The 15,990-nt window shown below is 34.0% G+C and overlaps 2 protein-coding genes across 2 annotated transcripts; both read left to right on the top strand.

The window, feature by feature from the left end:
• Positions 1-1,647: 1,647 nt before the first annotated feature.
• Positions 1,648-8,081, top strand: LOC120273561 (BTB/POZ and MATH domain-containing protein 1-like). Its single transcript, XM_039280202.1, has 4 exons — positions 1,648-2,357; positions 4,242-4,590; positions 5,575-5,851; positions 7,645-8,081. The coding sequence occupies exons 1-4, from the start codon at positions 1,912-1,914 to the stop codon at positions 7,818-7,820; spliced, it is 1,248 nt and encodes a 415-aa protein (XP_039136136.1). The 5' UTR covers positions 1,648-1,911; the 3' UTR covers positions 7,821-8,081.
• Positions 8,082-9,309: 1,228 nt separating this feature from the next.
• Positions 9,310-15,299, top strand: LOC120273639. Its single transcript, XM_039280314.1, has 5 exons — positions 9,310-9,624; positions 11,227-11,407; positions 11,680-12,142; positions 13,020-13,094; positions 14,613-15,299. Exons 1-5 carry the CDS (start codon positions 9,535-9,537, stop codon positions 15,106-15,108), a joined length of 1,305 nt encoding a protein of 434 aa, XP_039136248.1. The 5' UTR covers positions 9,310-9,534; the 3' UTR covers positions 15,109-15,299.
• Positions 15,300-15,990: the final 691 nt, after the last annotated feature.

Genomic DNA, 15,990 nt, shown 5'->3' with positions numbered 1-15,990 from the left:
ATTTGTTTTTCGTTGAAGTTTATTGTAGATGTTGCCACCATGTTTTAGGCATTTTTGCGTCAGATAGAAATTCGGGCGCGTAGCACATTTTCATCTCTGGTTTTTAAGTTCCAGAGTGAAACTGAGTCGAAAGAAAAACGTCATAGAGTCAGGATGAAATTAACGGATTTATGAATAATTTATCTAGATCTATGATTTTTGGTAAAGGTCATTTATGCATGATTCTTTCGTTTAAAACCCTTGGTGAAAATTTTTAATGACAGATTTTGAAGTTTTGGTCATTGAAAATTTCCAGTGTGTATGTATATATAAATTTTGTTGAAAAAGTTTATGCACTGGATCCCACTGTGCACTGCAACATGTGGTTTGCACCATGGTTTGAATCGAATTGAAAACAATACCAAATGTCTTTAGCTGTGAGAGTGAGTTAGCAACTCAATTTTTTGAAGGTGTATGGGTAAATTATCATTATTTACGTGTATATACATTTATTGTATTTATCCTAAAAATAAAATAAAATAAAATGTTAGATACTAAAATTTAATCTGAGTTGTAGGACACATTTGAGAATTTGTTAAACTGCATTATATAAATTATTCATCTTATAGTAATTTTTATATAAATTTCAATCTCACTTATTCAAGGGTATATTAGTCTATACTCAAATATTGCTTATAGTTCTAGCAGATGTGTACTTATATATTTACTATATGCAACTGCTTTAATTTTATTCAAAATAAAATTTGGTCTTTGTAGGATTTGATATCTATTTTGTTTTTCTATTAACGGATAGATACATTAAAGATTTAAATTTCTCTCAGATAATTTATCCAATTTTTATAAAAGGCTTCAATTCAAATTACTTACTTCTCCAAGGGATATCCAAAATTCCCTCTAATAATCAAAAATAAACACAATAAATTTTTAAAAACAAATCCAAACCCAAACCCATTTTCCCTCCCTCTTATGATATATATAGGTATAATTCTCTGTATAGTCTCCCTGCTTTTTAAAACTCTCTCTCAACTTTAAATTATAACTTTTTAGTCTTTTTGCTATTTCATTTATTTTTTTTAAATTGATATATTCCTTATCTTTCTTTTTATTTGTCACATTTTAAAACTTCTCTTTGTTCCTCTTTACTTATCCATTCAGAAATTTTACAATATTAAATATTATTTTTTCAAATTTATCCTTTATATTTAATATACTTCTACAACTTTCAATAAATTATATTCAATTATATAATTTTCAAAGCATATTTTAAATAAAAATAATATTAAAAAATTAATATTAATTTTATAAATTTTAAGTTACCAACCAACTTTATCCAATTTTTAATCAGATGGAATTACGTGAAAATCGATAAATAAAAAGAATCCAAGAAAATAATTCAATTAAAAATTAATAAAGAGACTAAAAAAGTTATAATTTAAAAATATAAAAGATTAGTAAGTTTGACAAATTTGATAGACTGTTGAGTGAATTATACCTATAAATATATAATATATAATATATATTAATTAATAATTAAATAAATAAATAATATATTAATAAAAGAAAAGCAAAAATCGATTCACTTCTATATATCTCTATATAACTCGACTTTTGGACCACCCTTTTTAAAAACCCCAACCACGCCCCTCGTCCTTTGAAACTTTTCCTCTTCCTTCTCGTTCTCTTTCCCCCAAATTTCCCCAAATCCATCACCCTCTCCAAATCCCTAGTTTTCTCTTTCTCTCCTTTTTCTCTTTCGATCTCTTCCCAATTCGCTCCGAGAGGCCCCGATTCGGATCCCTCGGAGCAAACCCTACTTCATCGATCCAGATCTTTCCCTCGTCCCCCTTCAATTTCTTTGATTTTTTTTTTTTCTTCTCTTTTTCGAAACCTTAGCTTCGTCGGATCTCATCCATGGGTGTTACCAGGGCTTGCCGCGGTGGGGCGTGGCATACTTCGTCATCGGCCTCCCCTTCTATCTCCTTGTCGCCGGCGAAGCCCCCGGCGGAGACCGCGTCGACGTCGCTGACCGAGACGGTGAATGGCTCGCACCAGTTCAAGATCACCGGGTACTCGTTGTCGAAGGGGACGGGGGTTGGGAAGTACATGGCTTCTGATACTTTCACGGTGGGTGGGTATTCTTGGGCGATATACTTTTATCCGGATGGGAAGAGCGCAGAGGATAACGCGGCATATGTGAGCCTGTTCATTGCGTTGGCCAGCGATGGGAGTGATGTGAGGGCGCTGTTTGAGTTGGCGTTGCTGGATCAGAGCGGGAAGGAGAGGCACAAGGTGCACACGCATTTTGGGAGGAATTTGGAGGGAGGCCCCTATACGCTCAAGTACCGCGGTAGCATGTGGTGAGTTGGGGAGCCGATGGGTTATCTATATTCTTGTGTTTATTTTCTTATTTATTTTTTTCTTGCTTCCTTAGTTTTTTTGTCCTGTTTTTCTTGTTGATTGACCTTTATTTATGGTTCTTCTTATGCTCTTGATGTGTTTGGATGATGTTTTTGGTTGTCTGGTGCTCATTTTTGTGCACTTTTATTCTTCTTTTTAAGCATGCTTAGATTTTATTTTTCAGGTTTTGGATTTTTTAAATGTTGTTTCATGGTAAAGAAGATATCTTTATTTGTGAGACTGGCCAATAAACAATGTATTGATAGTTTAATATTGAAGATGAGTACTTTGATGGTGAAGGCCATACATTGAGATTTTTCATTGTGTTTGTGGTGTTTAACTTCTGAACTTGAGCTTGTTTCGTCGAGAAAGATTATTATTATTTTTTTTTTGCATTATGTGAAGGTATATCTTTTTCTGGCTGCTTATTTGGAAACTTCTGTTTGCTGGTTGTGACTTTTAGGTGGTCATAAAATGTTGATCAGATCTATGTGTAACCAATCATTCATTATCATAGCACTGTCATTACTTTTCAGTTATCCACTATTAGTCTATAAATTTAACATAGGCTTTGTCATCCGATCTTCTATAAACCATGATTGCACTTTGATTTGGCATAATTTTAAAGTGCTATGAAATTGTTATTACCTTTTAATTTATTGATCTCAGACATAGTTTGAGGCCTTGGTCTCATTTCTTGTATATCAGTTGGTGAAAGAATTTCATTATTTTGTGGTTGCTAGGAAATTAGTTAGCTTTGAACCTTGTTGGCCTTGGCCTTCACTGGGTATGTTGGCTTGTATTTCTAATGCATTTATCACTAAATGAGGATAAATGAATATGGCTTGCTCTTTTGCCCTTCTGACTAATAAAGATAAACATCTACTATGATTTTGTTATTGTAATGATCTATATTTCTTCTCAACTGTTACTTATAATATGGTTAGTTGCCTTGGATATTTAAAATTTGGAACCTGACTCTGGAAAATTGTATGCAATCCTAATTTTGCATTGTGTGTGTTCCCATACTCTTAAGGAGATTGAGGTACTTAATTATTACCATGATGGGAATATTGAAAACAAATAAATGAAATTTGTTGGAATATGAGAATTTTCTTTTTTTCTCTACAGTTTTCTTAAACTATGGAGAGTTTTGTGCATAGATGAAGATTATAGAAAGTTTGTGAACGTCAAGTTTGGGAGTTATCTGCTTCTGCAGAAGTCTGGGATGCTTTTGCAAATGACATAAAATAAGAGAAAACATTGTTTGTCTACACAGTACAAGTGGCTATTGTTTGATGTTGCAGTTAATGTTGGTTTATTTTGCATTTTAATTTTTTTCCACCTGCAAACTAGGAAAACTAAAGCATTAAACTTTACTCACGGAAAAAAAATTTACATTGATCATCAAACTTTAGGTTTTGTCTGTCTTTCTTTCTTCTTCTTCTTCATTTATATTTTATTTCCCACCTTGCATCCTGAGAGACAGTAATCTTGAGATAGTTTGCCTTACATCAGCCTGTTTCATAGCTTATTATTCAAAGTCTTGTTTTTAAGGTTATACATCCACCTGAGTGTGAACTGCAGATAGGACACTTGTTTGATGCAAGACATGCTCGTTTAAGGTGGTCATTATCTGATCGTAGCATTTGAGATCATTTTTAAGATCTGATTAGCATTGGTTACCAAGGTTAAATTCAAATTTTTTAACTAATGATCAGATTTCAGTCCTTTGTGTCTTCATACTCTTGCATTCAAAGTTTATATTTTATCATCTTTTTAAGGCAGCAAAATGTTAAGATGGTTGTTTACAAAGCCTTTTACATTTGATTTTAAACTTGCAGGGGTTATAAGCGGTTTTTCAAAAGAACTGCTTTAGAAGCATCAGATTATCTTAAAGATGATTGCCTCTCAGTGAAATGTACTGTTGGTGTTGTCAAATCGCATACAGAAGGACCTAAGATTTTTAACATATCAGTACCGCTATCTAATATCGCGGAGCATTTTGGGAAGCTCTTGGAAACTGGAGATGGAGCTGATGTAAGTTTTGAGGTTGATGGGGAGACTTTTCATGCCCACAAATTGGTACTTGCAGCCCGATCACCTGTTTTTAGGGCCCAACTTTTTGGTCCAATGAAGGATCGCAACATGCAGTGCATAAAAGTGGAAGATATGGAAGCTCCTGTTTTCAAGGTTTGTATTTTTTGTACATTTAAATTTATCCTGTGTCATGCTTTGCTAATTCTTAGGACTATGCTTTCTTAAATTCTTGCTTTGTTTCTTTTATTAATGTCTTTTTATAGCTACCTTCCATTTGAGATCATTTATAGTAATGCGTTCTTTTTTGAACTGATGTTCTATATGTTTATTGTCATAAGATGCTTGATGATAGCCTTCATATTCTTTGTCTTTTGGAGTTCTTTTCTTTGCTTAAGTTAAGATGCTAATGATATCGTCTATATATTTTGCTTTCACCTGACAAAGTTGATTTAATGAAACATCTGGTATTAAGAGTACCAAGATGAATCTGAAAATTCTTTCCAGGCTTCTACTCCATAGTGAAGGCCTGAAAGTGAGAGGCACATCCCCTTCTCCGGGTGTGTACTTAGGAACTTGGGCATTCACAGTGAGCTAATCTTAGTTTGGAGTACAATCTGAGTAAGAAAATGAGTTTATCAAAACATTCTTTTTGTGTATAGATATCACAACCTATGTCGATCATTTTTATCATTCATAATGTTTTTCTATTCAGCGCATGATTGAATCCTATGCGTGCAGCCATCTGCTTTTTCTTTGGTGTGTTCTTGGTTACTAGTCAACTATTTCTCATATAAATAATTCTTGATTTTCAAAATTATTGTTACTCTTTGTATTATTTCAAAATTGTTGTTACTATTGTGATGGCACTATCCTATGTTTGTCATTCATCAGAGGGAGTGTGAATTTCTCCTGTTCTGTAGAAGTCAATAGATGATGCTCACTAGTCTCTTTAGGTATAAAAGAGCTGAGTTGCCAATAGATGTAGGATCTTCCACTTGCCGTTAAGAAAGCACTTAACATATGTTTTCATAAATGTAGTGCAAAATTACTATTTTGGAAGTATCTGTTGTTCTTGTAGTATCGGTCTGTTTCATTCAATTTTTTGTTAATGATGTTTTCTGCTATGTTAAATTGCAGGCTTTACTCCATTTCATATACTGGGATCACCTACCTGACATGGAAGAGCTTACTGGCCTGAATGCAAAATGGGCTTCTACTTTAATGGCACAACATTTGCTTGCTGCGGCTGATCGATATGCATTGGAGCGTCTTAGGCTATTATGCGAGGTGAAGCTTTGTGAGGATGTTGCCATTAACACAGTAGCAACCACTTTAGCTTTGGCGGAGCAGCACCACTGTAACCAGCTGAAGAGTGTTTGCCTCAAATTTGTTGCATTGCCTGAAAATCTAAGAGGTATCCCATTTTAACTTTCATTTTGTTTTCTTAGGTCCACTTGAGTACAACCATCATTTTCGGTCTTACAGACCTACAGTTATGTTTAATTTAAGTTGTTAATGCTCAACAAAGCTTGGAAATTTGGTCAGAGGTCGAGTACACCTTAATTCACAACTCTTAAGGTTTTTAAGCATAGGAGATATGGTACTCCTCTTGCTTCATTAACTGATTCTACAGAACAAATTTGATTATTAGATGTATTTAGAGAATAAGACCAGTATGACAAAAACTGAATTTCCAACTTAATTCCACTGAGTATTAGACAATATTGTTTCTTATTCTCTATCTGCCTGTTGTTCTAAGTAATCTTGATAATCCTTCTAGCTTATGCTTGCTTATGCTTGCTTATCAGACTGATTTTACTGCCTTCCAGTTCAAATATTGAAGTGAGGCAAACAACCCAAATAGAAATTAGTTTTGGTTCAAGTTAAGACAGGTGCAACTTTCTGAGCTTTTAGGGTTCTTAACTATAAGGTTTGACATAAGTGAAGTCGTGAAGAGATTAATTTGCAGGAGCTGAACTTTTGTTTAGTTAATTGAATTACATATACCATTGGCTGTCGAATCCTATGATGGATAGGGGTGAGCAAAACCGGGTACCCGACCCGGTTTTTAAAACCGGATCGGGTACCCGGTTTTTTGGATCGGCAAAAGCTTGACCCGTATCCGACCCGGTTTAAACCGGATACTAAAAATCGGGTACCCGGTTTAAACCGGATCGGATATCGGATATCTGGATCCAAATTAAGTTTTATCTACTCCATGGATTTTTTTTTTATATAACAACATCAACATTCATAAAAAAAACAAATATGAGAAACGTGTAACTTATAAAGAAGATTAAAACCTTACATTATTCTCCCCACAAAAAAATTCAAAAAAATAATAAAGAGTTTCACCGATCTACATAAAGATTTGAAATTTTTTTCCTTTTACTTTTAACCCTATAAGAGTTTAAATTTATTATTATGTATATATATATATAATAATGTAATTATATAAGTAACTCTTTAAGTATTTAAACAAGAGATTTTAATTTTTTTTCTACTTACGTCCTTGTAAAATTTTAAATTTATTAATATATATATAATAAATTTAAATTTTATATGGTCTAAAAAGTAAAAAAGAAAAAAAAAAATATCTTAGAGGGTTTAAATGAGGGATTTGGAAAATTTAAACTAAAGGGTTTAAATGAGGGATTTGGATTATTTTTTCTTTTTTACTTTTAAACCATATAAAATTTAAATTTATTATATCTAATTATATATCTATATATATATATATAAATGAATATATTAAAAACCGGATCGGATTCGGATACCCGGTTTTTAATTTCTCCCGACCCGTATCCGATCCGGTTTTCACCTTAAAAATTCGGACTGGGTACCCGAATCTCTTTTTCGGATCGGGTACCCAAAAAATTCGGATAAAAAAACCGGATATCGGATCGGATCATCGGATCCGGATTTTTTTTGCTCACCCCTAATGATGGATGATGATTTTCTGTTTTTCGTTGACATGGCTTTGTAAAAAAAGGGTTGATTACTGCTTTGCATGTTCTGAAAAAATTTAGAAACTTGCAGTTTAAAATCACAATTCTTTAAAGCAGGTTCAGCGCTTGCTTTTTATTTTTTTAAAAAATTTAAGTCTCATAATCTGAAGGATTTTTTTATTTAGAATTGTATGACCAATGATTTTTTGCGACTATCATAAGCTTGCAATGATTGATTATTTTTCTTTTCCTTCTGCAGCTGTGATGCAAACAGAAGGTTTTGAATACCTGAAGATCAGTTGCCCCTCGATCATACACGAACTCTTGCAGTATGTAGCCAGGGTGAGAGAACACTCAGCCATTTGTTGCAGCCACACCAACGAAGGCCTAGACGGGAGTGACGCCAATGGTAGACGTGTCAAACCACGGATATAACAATATCAAAAATCTAATCATGGATTTGTTTGGATTAATCTTTGAAATTTCTTCTATATGTAAAGTTAGTGTTCTTGTTTTGGGCTTCCACCTGTTGTCTAATATCAAGGCCTCTGTTTCCTCCATGATAGTTGTTGATTTCGTGAGAACCATCGTCGGTGACTATTCTGTACGTTTTCTGTTATTCTTTTCAGTTTCTAGGACAGGCGAAAATGTCTTGGATCTTCTGCTATCTCGTGCTTACCTCTGCCATCTTTTTTCTGTGTTTGTCGTTCTGTGTTTTGTTTGGTTGCTTTTAACTACTAAACTATGAATTGAAGTACCTGCATTATGAGGTTCGATTTTGTTTTTATGCAAAGCTTGGCTTCCAGCAGCTGTGACTCTAATGAAAACATGCAACCATGCTTTGTAAAGTTTGATAAACATATACGTTTCAAGGGTGCAATTGCGCTGAGATGAGCTTTGAAGTGTTAATGCCCGGCTCAGGGGCGCTTATTTCAGAGAAAGTGGAGGAAAGTGGGTGGAAATAGTCTGGTTTCTCTCATTTTTTTTTTGTATGCATTTGTGCTGAAATGGGGAAGTGATACTTCTCCCATTTTTTGATTTTCCTTCCTTTACAGTTAAATGAATGTTTCCTCGCTGAATTGGCTCAAGCTTGATTTATCAAAAATATTAAAAATTGAGCTCTTAATTAAGCATGTTAGTTTGGTTGCATTTCGAATGATTAACTATTCGAGTTTGAAAGTCAAGTTTGAGTTCAGCACATTTCTAAATGGATTACTCTTATTTCAAACCAGTTCCAAGTAGCTCATGAATAGCATGGTTTGATTGTAGTCCTAAATACCAATTATTTATTTTGGTAGGTATGCCGACGAAAAAGACTAAAAAATAAATTAGAGTGTGTGTATATCTATATATATTTGCTTTGAAAAACATGCAGATAAATGGATGCATTAAATCTAAATCTAATTTTGATTAAGGCAGTAAGTAGTCCTTCCGAAATTGGCATACCACAATGAAAGATTGTCATTTTTCCACGTCAATATTTTAAAAATATATGCTTTAAAAAAAATTTGATAGTAATGTGGCTAATAATGCAGCACAATGTACATAAATTTTCAGGATAATCTCACTAAACACATGTTTAAATAGATAGAAAAAAAAACAGACATTTGAATTGAACATATTGACCTAAAATTTAAATATTTAAAAGGCTCAAAATTATTTGTAATTAGATCAAATTTAGGGGATTATTTTTTTTTACAATAAACTTCACAATATATTAATATATATATATTTTTTCTCTCTCATCATCCCATGTGTAATATTTTATTCCAACCATCCCAACCGTTGAATTAATAAAAAAAAAAGTATATAAATAATAAAATAAATGAATAAATAACAACCATTCATTGGAATGAAAGGCACTAGAACAAATTGAACACATAAAAACATTTAAAAAGGATCTCCAAAAGAAAAAGTCCAAAAAAATTCGAACTTTGTTATCATCGCAACATCATCTCTCAAAAGTGAGATTCCAAACCCTAGTCTTGCATCAATCCACCACCACAAACCTTTCTTTCTCATCGCCATAGATTTCCTTCTCATGCTCCTCAGCCTCTCCTTGCCCTTTCTCAGCTCTCGATTTGAGGCCGGGGGTCGTCTCTAATCCCAATCTATTGAGGTTCTTGCAACCCATTTCTTGAGTTGGGTCATGGTGGAGTTTTCTCTCATGGCGTCTGCCGCCTTCTCTCCTTCGATGTTTCATCAGGAGCAGGGCCTTCTTTGCAGTGCTGTTCCAAAGGTGAGATTTTTGACTTTTGGTTGCTTCGTTTGATTTTTCTTGTTCTAATCATGTTCGAATTCCTAAATCATGAATGTTTGTTGCCTTTGTGTGTGTGTGTGTGTGTGTTTTCCTTTCTTTTTTTTTTGAAAGATTTGTTCTTTGTTCTTAGAATTTTCTTGTTTTTTATTTAGAATATCTTCAGTTTGAATGTTTGGTTCTGGTAGCAGGACTATGTGCATCAATTTATATTATTATTATTGGATTGTTGGGATTGCCTATGGAGCAACCAGTTATTAGATGGCTGACGGTTTTACCAGGAAATGAAGAAAAAAATAATAATAAATCTATAAGGTAAGGTTTTGTATCAAGGAAGTGGCAGAACAAGAACGGGATGAAGAACCAATGCAGTGGAAGACCATTGTACTGGTTTGCTTCATTAGATTCTTTCTAGGACGCTGTGAGCCAAAATCAGGAATATGTTGGTGTATGTGTAATTAAAAGCTTTTTTACTAAACTTAATAAGATTTGTTCTTTGCTTGCTTTTCCTTGTGACAGTGTTTTTCTTAGAGCATCTGCAAGTTGAATTTTAGTGAATAATGAAAGAGTATCCTTATAACATCTGCAAGTTGAATTTTAGTAGTTTAACCGTTTGCATCAGTTTATACTGTTGTGTGCTTGTTGATATTGTTTAAGGAACATGGGGAGCTTATATGCATTATTCACCAACAAGAAAAACTAAATGACAGAATACCAAATTTGATGAAACTACCTATACATATAACTGTTAACCTAGTGTTGTATTTCTATGCTTTTAGTTTCTCACCAAAATTTGTGTGGTGGAATCATTTGCTTACCATGAGGAGTTCCAGCTTTTGCTGGATGGCCTCTATTGTTTTTCATTAATTGTATAGCATCATTAAGCATTTTTTTTTAAATACTAAACCAGTGTTAATTCCTTGTGCATAATGATGTTTCAAAGTTCAGTGAGTTCCTTATTATGGTGCCGATAAAAATGAATTATATATTGAACTATATGGCTGTATGTGATGGGGATATCTTTCAGGGTTTTCAGAAGATTTCTGTGGCTCCATTAAAATATTAAAAGTAAGATTGAGAAGAAAAAGGTCTAAACCTCTGCTAAAAGTCGTGCATGTGCTAGGCAACCTAAAGGAAAAGAGTTATGAAACTCTCGATGTTGCTGGTATATGCACGGGAAAGCACCTAATATAGTGAATGCAGAGTAATAATTCATAATTTTATGGAATAGAAGGTGAATTCTTTTTTAATCAGTTTTTGAATGAAGGGAAGAGATATTTACTAGTTTAATCATTCTTTTTAATTATCCACCTACGACATACTCAGCTATGTAGAGTTTCATCTTTTTCATCTGCTTTTATATAATCTCTTCCCTTTATTCTTCGCTCTGGGGTTCAACTGAAATCAGGGACTTCTGGAGAAGTTGAATATGAGACTTTGGTCACCATGGAAGTATTGCCTTTCCTTGGCCTTTTCTAGCCTAGCAGAATATATATTTTGTTCTATTTTGTACTTTTTAAAAGAGCATTGTTGTCCATTGTGCTGCCAAATCTTTTGATACAACAATTATTGTGGATGGTGCAGGACTGTCGAGCACTATTACCTGGTTTTGACAAAAGAGAGGAACTGCTGAGATCTAGTTCTCTGCAGTTAAATGGAATCCATCCAGAGGATCAACAGAAATCATTTGGCCAATCACTGGAGTATGGTCACCCATCCCGGCCATCTTCAGCAACTGACAAATCTGTGCTCATTGATGTTCAAGGTTTGCTCATTTTTAAGACATTATCCACCTGTGATTTATAATTGTTCTTAGCTCATGCCATTGTATACTAAGTGCTAACGATTCTCTTCTTAATTTTCATATCAATATTTTTCTTTAATTGGAAAAAGGAAGAATTAAACATTGTAGAGTATTTGTTAGATTGATTTTGCTTAAGAAATCATACATTGTTTCTTCAATTATAACTGGCTTGTGTTCGCATATGGTATGAGTGCTAAGAAGTATATTTTGATCTACACTTCATTTGGAAACAGATTCCCGCCCTGATTCGATACTCTTCAGCTTTGGGATCGCAGAACAGTGCACCAGGCGTGAGAAAATCTTGCAGTTTCTTATGTCTGGATCCAATGTTGTAGAAGGAGAAGGCCTGAATATATCTTTATTATCTGAACTAATGGGTCTTCAAACTTTGGCAATCAGCATGTGCCCACAACCTTTGGGCCCGGGAGATGATTTCTTTTTGCATGATTTCAGCCCAAATGGGTCCCAGACATTCATAACCCCAGAAAAGCAGCTATACTGCCCTGAGCTTTTATTGGATTTTGTTGGGGACATGTCCCGTAACTCAAAAATTATGGTGCACCCAGATGGTCGAGTCCTTTTCATGGGTACTGGGGCTGAGATGAAGGATCTACTTTCAATTGTTGCGGAGCTTTACATGGCAAAAAATAGAACACATGGTACTAAGCAATCTATGCTAGTACCATATTTTAGGAGGTATGCATATTCACATTGTTTTGAATCTCATTAATTCTAGGTTTGAGCTATACAACCATTATTCATTATCTGTACTAATATTTGATTTGCTTGTCGGGACTTTTGAATGTTAATTTTTTTATGAGTTCATGTGAAAGCCTCTGGCTACACTTGTAGAGGATTTTCTAATTTGGTGCCAAATAGCCCTTTAGGCAGCAACATCTACTCAAGCACAACTTCATGAGTATACTTGTTGAGAGGATTACATGGTGGTTGCTGCCCTAGTAAAGAATGATTAAAGAAAGAGATCAACTTGTGCATGAAGTGGTTCTTTTGGTTCATTGCAAATTTGATATTATATTTATAGTTAAAGTGTGATCTGATACAATTCTTGGGCTCCTAGTGTCCTTCATTCGAATATTGCATTTTGTTACTCTCAAATTTATACCTTGCTTTTTTGTAAATCTAAATAATTTGGCAACTGGCTATTGAAAGCAGTCTAAAGTGTACTGCTTTTCACTTGCTCAACTGTTGGATTAGAACGAGTCCTCTCTTGATGCTTGGTCATGATAACTCATGATAACTCAACTCGTCATATTTATATAATTTTTCAAGAATTCTTAAGTGTTATGGAAATCAAGAGAAGTGGTCTGGTTTGAAGTTTTCTGGCCAAAATATTTATTGCAAATTCACTTCTTTTGTTGCATAGCAACGCACAAATTTTTTTGTATATACCTTTATATAATTATTGAACTTTATATAGTTGCTTGTCTATAAACATTTTTGTTTATATTTGATGCACGACTCTTTCTTATCTATTTATTTATTTTCTAAGGGACTAGTGCTTTTTTCTCCCTTATGCTAAGAGGTTATATTTGCATTGTTTGTTTGTGAATAGGTGGGGCAAAAATACAAAGACAAACAACCGCAGTTTGTCGGGTTTACAAACTCATGATGTTACTCCACAGAAAAGGTATGGTTTGTGTTATTTTTCTTGATATCTGGAATTGTTTTACATTTTCTTCTTAAAATATAGCCCATGTCATAGCGCATGGTATTTGAACTACTGATTATTCTTCTGGCTAAGGATGAGTTATCTGTTGAACTGCCAAATTAGTAGACTGCTTTATTAGTAGTTATTTCATTCACAAACTATGTTGGACAACTTTTTCCTGATTAACTTCCAAACCCTGAAACCAACTTCAAAATCAATGTGCCAGCTTTTTTTACATTAGGTTTCATTTGACTGGGTTGCTTGTGGAGGAGCTTCCCACTCTAAGAGAGGTGTGATTTTGATAGATGACAAAAAGGAGAAGTATATGATTTAACAGAATGACAAAATCCAATAATGAGTTGATATGCCTATAATCCGACACTTGTGTAGATTACCTTTATCATCTGTCCTTCATGTCTATAGCACACCATATCCACCAATCGCGACCATATCATATCTCCATGATTGTGGATAGACAATTGTCTTGCAAACACATACATGAACCCAAAACTATCTTAAGCACAAAAACTGCCCATTATAAGTTGCATGTCTAACAGAAGTTAAATTGCATGAGAGAAAAGCTGGTGAAGAGTGCACATGATGATAAATGAAATCATTGGAAAAGTGATCTAGCATAAAGTATCATGTGTAAGCCAGCTGATCTACACCATAGTAAGCACTCACTGACTCAAGATATGGTATGACTTAGTTTGTTTGTGGTTTATCATAGCATATGTTGATCGTGATTTCCCTTGCTAATGAGACTTTACACATAAGGTATAAATCAGGGTTTCCGATCGCAATCACTTGGCTGACATGATCTGGTTAATGATAATCAGAGAGATCTGCCAACAGCATTGCTTCTCTGAAACATACATGAACTTTGTCATTGGCTCGTAAGGGTATTTAGTAATTACCAATTTTATGAGTTTGTCCAGAGTTAGTTAGTTTTTGTGTCTTTAAGGTTTTAATGAAATTTAAGTCCCTAATATACAGTATGTCCTATATGCGAAAAGCTTTTAAGTTGTACGATGCTTTCATGGCGTAAAACTTACCTGCTTTTCGGGGTATAGATAATTATTTCTCCATGCTTCTGCATATACTGTATATATATCCATAAGCTTTTGTACAAGGAAAATTTGACTCCTTAAAAATCACCACTTACTAGAATTTTGATGGATAAAATTTTACTCCATAAACAAGTTTTTTTTGTATTTTCCTGTACTTAATGCAATCAAATATTTCAGTTATGGATAAATTTTTACTTCATAAACATTTTTTTTTTAAATCTTCTTCTGAGCTTCTCTTAATGCAATCGTATTTTTCAGTTACTTAGAATGAAAATTTTCATTTATGCTTTTCTGCAACCAATCTTGTCTCTGTTATTTAGTTCTTGAAAAATGTCAGCCAACTCATGAGGCACACAGTACACGTAAAAATATCCTCTTGTACTGAAAGTTATAATTAAATATTGTCTGTCACTTTTTTGTGATGAAGCCCTGAAGCTGTCAAGCTGAAGCCACAAACCAAAAAGCAGCGAAGCAGAAAAGCCGGCAATGAGAGGAATATCCATGGGAAGAATTATTTCAGTGCTTGTGAAAGCCTTCTGACTTTCATTGCAGATGAGAAAGTAAGCAAGACGGCAGTGCATTCACTGAAGAAATCAGGTCCGGAAATAACTCAATTCCTCACCCAGTTGTCAGCCGGAATTGCAGGAACAGGTCTCGCTGTCCTTTTTTCTGTCATGTACCAATTGGCGAGCCAAAGAGTGCCTTTCTGTATCACCAAAGTATTGAACACTGGTTTTGGTTTCAGTTTGGTTTGGCTCTCTTGGGCTGTCAACAGATTAAGGTATACCATCAGCAATGTGAGCAAAAACTTGAACAAGCTGAGCCCAAGCGATGACGGTACTCAAAAAGTTGAAGAGTGCATGAAAGAAATTTTCTTCAGAGCATTAGCGGTGATGGCTGTGGTCATTTTGAGGTTTGCGTAACGCTTTGATCTTTTGCCTGTTCTGTAAATGAAATCTGACTGACTTTTTGTTAGAGTTGATGATTGTAAAACAAATGGTACAGAAAAAAAGTCAGGGTGTCGCTGGAAAGCGGACAAATGTAAGATGAGGTTGCATTGTAATCAAAGATTTATTGACATGTAAATCAATTTTGAGCTTCATTAAGGTTATAATCTGTTGTTTTTCACTTTGTTGACCTGAGCAAAATGTTCTGGTGCAACTGAAATTTGCATGAGCAGCACATTTTAGGGCAAGCCTCATAATTCATTTGTTAAGGATTTATTTTGCATTGATGCCTGCAAAATGGCTTTGCTAGAGTAACTAATGGCTCTGTTATTTAAGTTCATATGTATTGATAAGTCCAGGTACTTAATTGCAATAGCTTAAATTATATGTTGAATTGATATGTTTGGTTTGTATTTAACAAGATATCAGAGTTTGGTTAATTTGTTTACTTGTATTATGACTACTTAAAATATAATAAGTTTAATTTAAAAGGCGTATTAAAGTAATTAATCGTGCATTTTCACAATCACTGAAGTGAAGAATAAACATAAGACTTGCAAGAATTGGAAAATGTAAGTTAGGAAGATGATAAACAAGATCATGCGGAAGTTGATCTTAATTCATCACAAGGTTGAATTGTTGAATCAATTCAGTGATTTTCATTGTTTAAATCAATTTAAAATAATTTAATTTAAACATCCGACTTTAGCATCACTGCATGGTTTTTAGAGACTGACCAGAAAGAAACAGAGCATTTCTTATCATTTTGATGGTGCTAATGACTCATTAGGGAAAGAACAGGTTATCAGCAGCATAGTAGCCTTGAAGAGCAGTAAATATATTTCATAAAAAGGTCAT

The sequence above is a fragment of the Dioscorea cayenensis genome, chromosome 12 (assembly GCF_009730915.1).
Source record: "Dioscorea cayenensis subsp. rotundata cultivar TDr96_F1 chromosome 12, TDr96_F1_v2_PseudoChromosome.rev07_lg8_w22 25.fasta, whole genome shotgun sequence".
NCBI lineage: Eukaryota > Viridiplantae > Streptophyta > Magnoliopsida > Dioscoreales > Dioscoreaceae > Dioscorea > Dioscorea cayenensis.
The sequence above is the reverse complement of the archived record's forward strand: the minus strand, read 5'-3'. Positions and strand labels throughout refer to the sequence as shown.